Genomic DNA, 11972 nt, shown 5'->3' with positions numbered 1-11972 from the left:
CTTGAGGGGAGAATGAAAATAGAAATAACAAGCATTGCAGGCATTTCCAGCCAGGAGCCCAGCCTGCCTGCTCCTCTCCCAAGCACCCCTGTGCCCTGCCACCCCCGCAGGTGAGAGGGGCCAGGCTGAGAGCAGGCAGCATCTGTACCACTGAGGCTGGATTTCAGCCGGGTCTTGGAGCTGCTGGGCCGCCTGCTTGCTCCACTGTCCATGCGGTCTCTAGGAGAGAGGTGGGGCTGGGTGACACCTTCTCAGGTCTCTTTTAAGAACAGAGAACCCCTCTCACACCCTTGGCAACCCTGAGGCCTTGTTCCTTCCCTGGAGTGGGGAGTCCAAGTGGAAATTTGTCTGTGTGGGGCCCCCTATCTCCAGGAGCCAACAGTTTCAAACAGTCTCTGTTTTTCCGTGGCAAGACTGCAGCTGGGGGAGGGGCGGGAAGCCCAGGGTGCAGGCTGCCCACTGTGGGAGGTAACTACAGATGTTTGAGCCCAGCCTTGCAGGCCTCCAGGACTAGCTTTCCCACGGGGCCACCTGCTGTTCCCTTACTGTGCTGGGTGCCTCCCACCTCCAGGCCCCTGCCCATGCCTGTCCTTCTGCCTGGAGTGCCCTCACCCTGCCTCTACCTGATGGAAAACTCCCACCTCCAAAGCCTAACTCAAGAACCAGCCATGCCCAGAAGCTGCCCAGGCCTTGCCCTCCCCTCACCATCCATAAGGTTTTTTTTGTCTTCAACCACGTTCTACCTCAATGATAGTTCCTTGTACTCATGTCTCAGCTCCCCTCCGGGTGGGGGCTCTCAGAAGGCCTAATGCACCATCTCATAATAGTAAAAACAGTACAAGCAACTAACACTCACCAAACTCCTCTTACTCGGTGCCGGACTCTCCCTGTTATCTCTATTAGTCATCCCAGTGACTCCGTGGGGAAGGTGCGGCTCTCCCCACTTTACAGATGAGGAAAATGAGGCACAGGGAGCAAAGTGACATGGCCATGCCACAGGCTGGTGGTGAGTGGCAGAGCTGGGGTCTGGCCCATGCCTATCCATGTGGGACCACACCTCCACCTGTGTTCCCAGCCTGAGCCCGGGGTCTGGCCCTTGGTCAGGGCTCAGCAGAGGTTTGTTGAATGAATCAATGGTCCACGGCATGGGGCTATAGGGCTCAATCATTCATGCTTCCCTGTCCCCTCACCCATCTGAGACCCAGTGCCACGGAGTGAATGGGCTGCCCACTTCCTCGGTGCCCCAGAGGTTCCAAGGATGGGCCTGGTTTAGAACGCTGGTTTCATTCTCACTGCTGCGTGACATGCCATCATGCCCCCTCTCCCAGCCTCACTGTCCGCACCAGTCAGGTGGGTTAGCAGTGTCCCCTGCCCAACAATTGTTGGGGTGACAAGCAAAGGACTAAGCACCATGGCCTTGGGGGTTGGGGGGGCGGGGAGTCTCCTCCTCCTGGTCACTTGTATCCAAAGGAGCCGCCACATGGAGAGGGCACGTGGCCTTTTCTCCTCTGTCCTGAGCAGAGCAATCTGATGCAGGCCAGGAGGATGGGCTGGGAGGATGGGGCCCAAACGGGAGGGTCACTTTTTGTGTGCCAGTCAAGGGCATGCCCGGGGTGATGGAGACAGGCTGCAAACTGGGCTGGCACACGGCACGCTAGAGGGAGGCGTGGCACGGGACAGGGTTTGGGGAGGAGGGAGTGAGTGTGCAGAGGGCCCAGAAGCCAGCAAGGAGGAGGCTTTCTAGAGTGGGGGAGGGGAGCAAGCAGAAACCAGGAGAACAGGACAAGCCCAGGCCATGGCCTGTGGGGGACCTGGGGGAGGGCTTTCCAGCCAGTGCTCGCCCTCCCAGCCCTCCAGGGGGCTCCCACCCCAAGGCAATGAGTGCTTCCCTCCTGGACAGGTCCCAGGGGTCCTTGTGGGACCCAGCTCCTGGCTGTCCCCGGAAGGTGGGTCCTGTTTCTACCCCACTCCACAGAGGGGGAAGTAAAGCCCAGAGTGTTGGGAGCTTAATCATGGTCACACTGAGGGCGGTGTGCACCAGACGCTGGCTCGCTCCACCTCAGGGCAAATTTGTGTCACCATTTCTCGCTCAAGAATAGTACACTTTCAGAAAAAGCCTCCAGTGAGGATCGCAGGACATGCCCGGGTGACAAAGGTTTTCTCCAGTATGTCTGGCTCCTGCCTGAATCCCTTCCCCCACCCCCATGGCATTTATAGCTTCTCTCTCTGACCCAGGGCAGTGGAGCATGAGGATGAGAACTGCTGTGAGAAGAGTTCCCCACAGCCACTAATTTTTTTTTTTTTTTAATCCTCACCCGAGGGTATTTTTTCCCCATTGATCTTTAGGGAAGTGGAAGAGAAAGAGAAAGACTGAGAGAAACATCCATGTGAGAGAAAGACATCAATTAATTGCCTCCTGCACAAGCCCCAATCAGGGCCCGGGCCGGGGAGGATCCTGCAACCGAGGTACGTGCCTTTGGCTGGAACTGAACCGGGGACCCTTTGGTCCACAGGCTGACACTCTATCCACTGGGCCAAACTGGGTAGGGCCCCACGGTCACTACTTTTATAACCTTTCCCTTCAGTCCTCACCTAACTGGAACTTTGAAGATCATTTCATAGAGTTGACCCCTCTCTTATTCTTCAACACTCTGCTCTTGCTTTATCACATCCCTTCCTATGTCTCTGACTGTTCCTTCTCAACCTCCTTTGCCGCAGTCCTCTCCTCTATGCGGCCTTTAAATATCAGAGTTCATCAAGGTTCTCTCCTGGCACCTCTTACTCTTTACCTTCATTGATGGCAGCGAGAATGGCACCAGGTGTTAGATCAGACCAGACCTGGGTTCAGCAATCTCGGCACTTGAGTTCTGGCTAGGAAAGAATTCAGAGCCAAGACTCAAACTAAAAGACAAAGATTATTTAGAAAGTCACAGAGCTGGAAGAAATGAGTGGTAGAAGACATGGGCTCAGGAAACAAATTACAGAGGCAAAAGAAGGGCCCTTGCTGCTTGGGAGAAAAAGAGAGGCAAGGAAAGTGCCCTGGGTGGGGGTGCGGGGGAGGGGGAGAAGAGGGAAAGGGGATGGCTGCTCCTGCCTGAGAATGGGCACTGGGTCTTCATCCTAAGGGCTTTGACGGTGGGGACATTAGCGGCAGTCCCTGGGAGAGATCTCCATAGAATATTCATCAGCTTTCCAGGAGTGTCCTTTCAGGGCATGGTCACCACTGATTGGTCAGTGCCAGGCAGGGGGTCATTAGTCAAAGCAGCGGGTCCTGAGGTCAGCCATGGCCCAGCTTGTCTGGTTTTGCTGCTTTTCTGGGCCTGGAGCTGAAACACAACTGAGGCCTAGATGTATTTGATTTGGGTCAAGATCTCATTGTTCTGGGGGCTTAATGCTTAAATGGCTATTCTCCACTCCTCCCCACCCCAATTCATTTCCTCTCTTAAGGGGTCTAACCTGCAGGACCAGCAACATGCCAGGGGAGGAGAGGTCAAGGGAGGGTCTGAAACGCATGACGAGCAACAAAAGGTCAGGTGGCCTAAACTGCGTGACCAGTGATATAGAGGAGGAAAGATTACAAGGGGGCGGGGGTGGGTGGAGGTCAGGTCCTTGTTTTTCCAGTTTTGCCCACTGCTAGGCACCCAGGGTTTTCTGCCCTGGTGACCTTCTATACCTGGTCCATCGTCCTTGCTCTGCTCCTATCTGTCTACCTGCCTATCACACTCACCTCAGCTATTTAAAAAATATATGTATTTTTATTGATTTCGGAGAGGGAGAGAGATAGAAACATCAATGATGAGAGAGAATCATTGATTGACTGCCTCCTGCATGCTCCACTGGAGATCAAGCTCGAAATCCAAGCATGTGCCCTGACCGGGAATTGAACTGTTTCATAGGTCCACGCTCAACCACTGAGTCACACCAGCCGGGCTTACCTCAGCTATTTTGTCCACTGCCATGCCTGTAACTATCTGTATGCTGACAACTCCCAAATTTATCTCCATCCTGGTCTCTTTTCTGAACTCCAAATCTGTATATATCTGTACTATGGACATTTCAGAGTTAATACATTTACAACAGAACTGACCTAACCCCAAAGCTGCTTTTCCCCCAGTCTTTTCCATCTCATTGGTAACAACCGATTCCCAATTAATTGATTGTGCCAGGAGCACAGAAAAGTCAGCCTTGACTCACATCCAGTGAGACCTGTATATGCTTTTCCCAGAACAGATGTCAGTTCCATCTACGGTACTTCTCTTCATTGATCTGGTCCAGGTCAACTCCATCTACTGCCCAGACAACTACAATAGATGTAGTTGAATCTTAACTGATTTAGTATTTAATTTTTTTTAACTTATCTTTATTGTTGAAAGAATTACATATGCCCCTCCCCCCACCCCTTGCCCCGGTTGACCCTCTGATTCCAGGTTTTAGACTGTAGATGGCGTCATCCTTCCCTTGAAAACCTTTCAATGGCTGGCCACCTTGCTTCAAATAAGAGCCAAGATTCTCGGTGGCTGGTTTCAGTCCCTTTCACTGTCCCCCTCGCCTGCCACATTCTCATCACACTGATCTTTCAGTTCCCGATCATAGTAAACTCTCACCTACTTCAACACCTTTGCGCATTGTGCTGACTCTGAGCAGAACATCTTCCCTCTTCATTCAGTTAGTTCATCTTCTGGGGTCTTGGCTTGAATACCATCTCCCAAGACTCCCCAGTCTCTTGGGTCTCTCCTGCCTGTTTCACTCTCTTAATGTTCTTTTAAAAAAAATATTCTTAAATTGATTTTTTAGAGAGAGAAGAAGGGAGAGGGGGAGAGAGAGAGAGAGAGAGAGAGAGAGAGAGAGAGAGAGAGAGAGAGAGAGAGAAACATCCATCAAGGATGGAGCCCACCTGGGTAAATGCCCTGACCTGAACCGAACTGGTGAACTAGTACAGTGGTCAGCAAATTCATTAGCCAACAGAGCGAAATATCAACAATACAACGATTGAAATTTCTTTTGAGAGCCAAAAACCGACTTCTGCGCATGGGCCACGAAGTTTCAATCGCACTGTATGTGCGCTCCCGCATGTGGTATTTTGTGGAAGAGCCACACTCAAGGGGCCAAAGAGCCGCATGTGGCTCGCGAGCCGCAGTTGGCCGACCACTGAACTAGTGCATGGGACAATGCTCAACCAACTGAGCCACACGGGCCAAGACTCTTTCAAGATTCTTAATGCATTCTGTGATTTTCCTCCTAGTCCTTACGGTGTAATTATTTGATTAACATATCTCTTCTCCAGTGGAATATAAGCTCCAGGGTGGCTGTGTGTTTTATTCACCAATGTGTATATGTATATAATTGACAGAGGTCCGACTTAGACTTGAGACTGAAGTGGAAACTTTCATCTGGCTTCTTTGCTGAGTGAGTCTTGGTTGTCTGATAAATTGGGACCTCTCTTTTACAATCTTTGAACCAAGTCCTGAGATGACAGGCAGGGACAGCTTAGCAACTTGTCCCAAGTAACATTTCTATATTTCACTACAACACAACTTTATTGTGTGTCTGTCTTTTTTTACCCACTTGTGATAGGGTCTAAAACACAAGCTGCTGCCCTAGCTGGTTTGGCTCAGTGGATAGAGCGTCGGCCTGCGGACTGAAGAGTCCCGGGTTCAATTCTAGTCAAGGGCACAAACCTCAGTTGCAGGCTCCCGGGGGCATGCCAGAGGCAACCAATTGATGTGTCTCTCTCACATCGGTGTTTCTCTCTGTCTCTCCCTCTCCCTTCTACTCTCTCTAAAAATCAATGGGGGAAAAAATATCCTTGGGTGAGGATGAAAATAAATAAGTAAATAAAACACAAGCTGCCCAGAGGGGCAGAACCTTACTGTGACCACAGTGGGAAGAGGCCCTGTGTGAGCCACGGTGGTTGTTAGGGCAAAGACAGGACATTGACACAGAATGAAAATGCAAGGTTGCAAATCCTGCCTGAGGGAGCTGGAAAGGGGGAACTGTGTGATGAATGGGTGTGGGGGCGGGGGAGGGGGTAGCAGTACTGGTGGCTTTATAATTTGCTGCTTAGCTTCTGCTTTCAAGCATCTGCTGTGACCAGATGGTGTGCAGAGAGCTCTCTGACCAACTGATCCAAGGAGAGAGTAACACCTTCCCAGCCTTCGTAAACTATAGGCTGTGTCTGGGGAAATACCAGTAAACTGCCCCGCAGCAATCAGCACTGGTTCCTCTCTCTCTCTCTCTCTCTCTCTCTCTCTCTCTCTCCTCAAATCTTATCTCTATTAATACTCTGGTCAAATGTTGATCTAGGATTTTCCCCAAATCCCCGAGGCTCCCTGCCTCTCCCCCTCACCCCAAATCTAGCTATCCTGCAAGGTTTTCCAAATGTATAATCTATTTTTCATATCCTTGGTGATTCTCCAGTTTGAAGAACAACGCCATTAATGGGGGTTAGGAACTTGCACGAACTCCTTTCTCCCCATGCTGCCATGATGTCTGGAAATACTTTTATGATAAATAACATTATTTAAATAATACAAATCATTATAAAAGTACAAATCTATATCCTTGCTTATAGCTTTTATACCACCACCAAATCTCACAGTTATAAATTAAACACCAAGAAAACGACAAAAGTTCAGATAAAAATAATATCATTATTTAAAGTGACAGGCGATTTTTTGGATGAGATAAAATCACTTGCAACATGAACGTGGTAGTGACAGGTACTGGGCAAGTTCTTTTGGGATGGGCATCCCTGTGTCACCATTTGCTGAGCTGTGACTTTACTCTCCCACAGTTTTCCTTGTCCTTATTTCTTCATTCCACCAAGATGTCATATGACTGTCACTTGGTGCTACTATGTAGTTTCCTTATTGTATGCTTCTGTTAATGTTTCTTTAGACAGTAACAACTTGGCACTTTGGTACCAACAAGAGCAAGTGTAGCCCTAGCCGGTTTGGCTCAGTGGATAGAGCGTCGGCCTGCAGACTGAAGAGTCCCTGGTTCCATTCCGGTCAAGGGCACATGCCTGGGTTTTGAGGCTCGGTCCCCAGTAGGGGATGTGCAGGAGGCAGCCAATCAACGATTCTCTGTCATCATGGATGTTTCTATCCCTCTCCCCTCCTCTCTGAAATCAATAAAAATATATTTTAAAAAATAAATTAAAAAAATAAAATCTTGAAAAAAAGAGAGCAAGTATAAATGGACCCACGGTACTGAAATTGTGTTTATAAGATCATACAGATGATCTAAACCTGCATTGTCCAATATAGCAGCCACTGGCCACATGTGGCTACTGAGCACTTGAAATGTGACTAGTCCAAATTAAGCTGTAGATTTAAAATACCCTCACATAGCCCTAACCAGTTTGGCTCAGTGGATAGAGTGTCAGCCTGTGGACTGAAGGGTCCCAGGTTCGATTCCGGTCAAGGGCATGTACCTTGGTTGCGGGCACATCCCCAGTAGGGGGTGTGCAGGAGGCAGCTGATTGATGTTTCTCTCTCGATATTTCTAACTATCCCTCTCCCTTCCTCTCTGTAAAAATCAATAAAATATATTTTTTTAAAATAATAAAATAAAGTAAAATACCCTCACATCATACTTTGATGACTTAGAATGAAAAAAGTTAAATATCTCATCAAAATTTTAAAAACTGATTCCTTGTTAAAAATCACATTATTTTGGATATGGTTGGGTTAAGTAAAATATATTATCAGGATTAATTTCACCTGGGATTTTACTTGTGTTTATTTTTGCTTTTTAAAAAATATATATATACACTAGAAAAAATTAAATTACACATTATACTTCTATTAGACCACAGTCAGAAAGTGTGTACGACAAACAATATAAAACATTCTCATAGAGCCTGGCCAGTGTGGCTCAGTGGTTTAGCTTCGACCCATGCACCAGGAGGTCCCGGTTTGATTCCTGGTCAAGGCAAATGCCCGGGTTTGTGGGCTCGATCCCCAGTAGGGGATGCCATCAATGATTCTCTCTCATCATTGATGTTTCTATCTCTCTCTCCCTCTCCCTACCTCTCCCTGAAATCAATAAAAACATATTTTAAACAATTCTCATAGAAAACACATATGCATCCAAGATACATAGATTTAGTTTTCAGTGTAAACCACTGCTCTAGCATTTAATGGCTACATTCTTTCTTATAAGCCAAGGGTACAGTACCAACAGAGGACTATCCTTGTGGCTCTCACTCCAGTATCCTAGTGATATAATATCTCTGTGGTTTTCCCACATGGCTGTCTTGTAAAAGTGTTTGGGAAAGTATCTAGGCACTTCCATCTCTCCCAGAAAATATAAATATGCACTTCTATACCTGGTCATTTCACTGCCATTTGATGAGAGATTGTTTTCATCTGGGGAATCCCAAGGTAGATAAAGGCAGAGAGTTTCCCGAGCTACACAAAGCTTCTGAAATTAAGGGACTGCATCAGTTTAAAACAATTGTTCTAAAATAATATTTAGCCAAATATGCAATTGCATTCATTTAGCAAATACCTGGTATTTGCTGAATATATACCCTGATACCAGGGCCCACAGTAGGCACCTGTAAAAGACTGTACGAAGATAAACAGTCGGGATTTGCTTTCAGGAAGCTGGCCAGCTAATAGAGGTGATAAGACATGTCAAACCCTGGCCAACGTGGCTCACTTCCTTTGGGTGTCTGTCTCATACACTGAAAGGTTGCTGGTTCAATTCCTGGCAGGGCACATGCCTGGGTTATGGGCTTGATCCCCTCAATGTTTCTCTCTCTCCCTCTCCCTTCCTCTCTCTTGAAAAAATTCAATTAGCTCAGCTGGTGTGGCTCAGTGTTGAGCTTCAACCCAGGAACCAAGAGGTCACTGGTTCGATTCCTGGTCAGGACACATGCCCAAGTCGAGGGCTGGATTCCCAGTGGGGGGCGTGCAGGAGGCAGCCCATAATGATGCTTCTCTATCATCGATGTTTCTTTTTTTTAGAGAATGAAATACAGGGTTTATTGGGGGGGGGGGCGCGGGGGGAGGAGGAGCAGCCAGGGTCTAAAGACATTTGGGAATTTGAGCAAAGTGTAGGCTGACCATGGGCAGGGGCTGGGTTTGTAGGCGGCCTGAATGAGACTTCTAACACTCAATCCTAACAGCGGAAACCTAAGGTACAACTGTGAAATGCTAACTTCCACAGAGAAAGTCAGTCAAGAGCTGAAATGACCAAAAGAGGAGGGTCTAGCTCACTGGTTTTCAACAGGGAAGCAGTAGGACCTCTACAAGCAGACCAGGGGGAAGGGAGGTCTGGGTTCTGGGGAGACTAGCCAGCAGCAGGCAGGGCCAGGGATGCTGCATGCTCAGTGAAGGACTGTCCTGCCTCAAATACCAGGGGCACCCCCGAAATCTACCTGGGACCAAGCAAGGATGGGGGGCACCCTTCCCCTCTGCTACATCTCCAGTTGGTGATGATGGCTTGCTAAGAAGTTAAGTACAACTGTCGGGACTTCTGGAGCTAAGAGGGTCTCAGGAGACCTGCACACAGCTGCTGCTCGGATCCTTTTCCGCTCAGGCGGATGAGCTGCGGCTAATTTATGGTGAGGACGTCACTCTGGATCTCGTGGCTCAACTGGGTCTGTAAATCACTCAGCTTCTTCTTTAACCCAGAGAGGGCTGAGAGGACGATGGTTTCAGGGCGCAGAGAGCCACAGGACTCCACGTTGTAGTCAAACCTCTCCGGCTTGCCATTGGGGTCGTACGGAGCCTGGGACTCATCTTCACCCAGCTCTGAGTACTCGCTCTTTGGCCACTCCTCTGGCTTGGGGTACACCGTGTGCCCCAGGGCATCGTCGGGATCATACTCAAAAAAGCCACCCCTGCAGTCGGGTTCCACTTGGCGTGCTCCTTGCCAAAGCCCTTCTTGGCATAGGCGCGGAGTCTCAGCTCCTGGCCCTTCCGCAGCCTGACGATGAGGATGTCGTCCTGGTCCACGTAGTCATTAGGGTCATTATCTCGGTTCCGGGACGTCACTGGAATGACCCGGGGGCTGTTGGAGATGAGGTCTCGAGACGTGACGTGACGAGTCTGGTCTTCGTTGCACCGCACGTGGAGAGTGAGCTCCACCGAGCACTCGGGGCAGAACTCCTCGCACGTGCAGTCCCGGGAGTCCTGCAGCCTGTCCACAATGTCATCGCTAGTGAGGGGGATTAATCCGAGCCTGTGAGCGATGAACTCGTCGTGAAGGACTGAGGACTTGGCGTCAATCCGAACCCAGTCAATGGCTATTATGGGCACCTCGGCGATGAAGACCCTCCGAATGGAATTAGCCACCGCTAGGTCCGTGTTCTCGATGATGAACTTGACATTCTCGTCGGTGAGCTCCGTGATCCGCACGGTGGGCTGGTTGGCAGACGGCATCGTGCTCCGCGGCCCGGCGGGCCGGCGGCGTCAACCCTGCAGCCCGCCCCCGCACCCTATCATCGATGTTTCTATCTCTCTCCCTTCCTTTCTCTCTAAAAATCAATAATCACTGGCCAATTTGGCTCAGTGGTTAGAGCGTTGGCCCGTGGATGGAAGGGTCTAGGGTTCAATTCCTGGTCAAGGGCACATACCTCGTTGCAGGCTCGATCCATACCCGATTGAGGTTTCAACAAGAGGTGACCAATCGATGTGTTTCTCTCACATTGCTGTCTCTCTGTCTCTCCTCACCTGCTCTTCCCTCCCCTCCATTCTCTCTAAAGAAATCAATGGGAAAAATAACCTCAGGCGAGGATTTAAATAAATAAATAAAATTAAATGAAAAAAATCAATGCAAACATTTAAAACAATCAATTAAAAATTTTCTTCCCTTTTAAATAGCAAATGTTGATTGAGTGTATCTGTGTTCTAAGAACTGAATTCTTTCCCTTTCATTTAATCCTCACAACCCTATGAGTTTGCCCCCAATTTTACTGATGAGAAAACTGAAGCAAAAGATCACATGGTTTTTAAGTAGCACTAGCAGGGTTCAACCCAGACTGTCACCTCCAAAACATGAGCTTTTTAGTCACTATTCTATCTTGCTTCTTTTTAAAAAAAAACAAAAGTTACAAAATAATATAAGTATTTGCTTACTAGAATAAAGTTGGAAATTTAGAAAAGTAGAAGAGAACATAAACTACAAAGGACAGGAAGGCAATTCACATGTTGATGAAAAAAGCAAATATTTGGTAAATAAATGTTTGCTGAGACATCTTTAACAATGGGACATAGAAAGGAATTTGATTAGAGAGCCTTGATAGGTTCCTTCCTGTCTGTCAGACTTAAATCATATTAAACTATTGTTATATATGATAATAGGTCCCTTTCTGGAGCAGGTTCTCTCAAAAATTTTTAGGGGCAGTTAGGGGGAAGGTTAAAGGTTCTTTGAGTCTTCTGTTTCTTGAAAATAACCAGCTTACAAGGGTCAATATCTCAAAAGGCATATTTTGGGGTGGCAAACCCTGCTTTCCCACCCTCCACCCAGCGTAGAAATGTTCCTAGTCATATTATTCATAATAGTGAAAATGTGGAAATGGAAATGTCCATCAACAGATGAATGGATAAACAAAGTAAGGTATATTCATACAATGGAATATTATTCATCTGTAAAGAGGAATGAAATACTGACACGTACTACAACATCAAGATGCATCTTGGAAACATTGTGCTAAGTGGAAGAAGCCAGTTATAAAAAGAGCACATGATTCCATTTATATCACATGTCCAGATTAGGCAAATGTATATAAAAAGAAGGTAGACTAGTTGCAGCCAGGGCTTGAGACTAATGGGTAACAGGTTTCTTTATGCGGTGACAAAAATATTCTAGAATAGTGTGGATGGTTGCACAGCTCCGTGAATATATATTTTAAAAGGGTGACTTTTATGCTATGTGAATTATACCTCAATAAAATTAAAACTTTTAGAGGCCCCACGCTATCTAGGGAACTTAAACCAACAGCAACAAGCCGGGCCAAA

General features: G+C 47.9%; 1 protein-coding gene across 1 annotated transcript; it reads right to left on the bottom strand.

Annotated features, from left to right (window-relative positions):
• Positions 1–9215: 9215 nt before the first annotated feature.
• LOC307112147 (DNA-directed RNA polymerase II subunit RPB3-like) lies at positions 9216–10435 on the bottom strand. Its single transcript, XM_079792571.1, is given in 2 exon segments — positions 9216–9843; positions 9846–10435. Coding segments are annotated over 2 exon segments (828 nt in total). The 5' UTR covers positions 10395–10435; the 3' UTR covers positions 9216–9564.
• Positions 10436–11972: the final 1537 nt, after the last annotated feature.

This window comes from Cnephaeus nilssonii (assembly GCF_951640355.1).
Source record: "Cnephaeus nilssonii genome assembly, chromosome: 15".
Classification (NCBI taxonomy): Eukaryota; Metazoa; Chordata; class Mammalia; order Chiroptera; family Vespertilionidae; genus Cnephaeus; species Cnephaeus nilssonii.
Note: the sequence above shows the minus strand (reverse complement) of the source record. Positions and strands in the feature narration are given on the sequence as shown.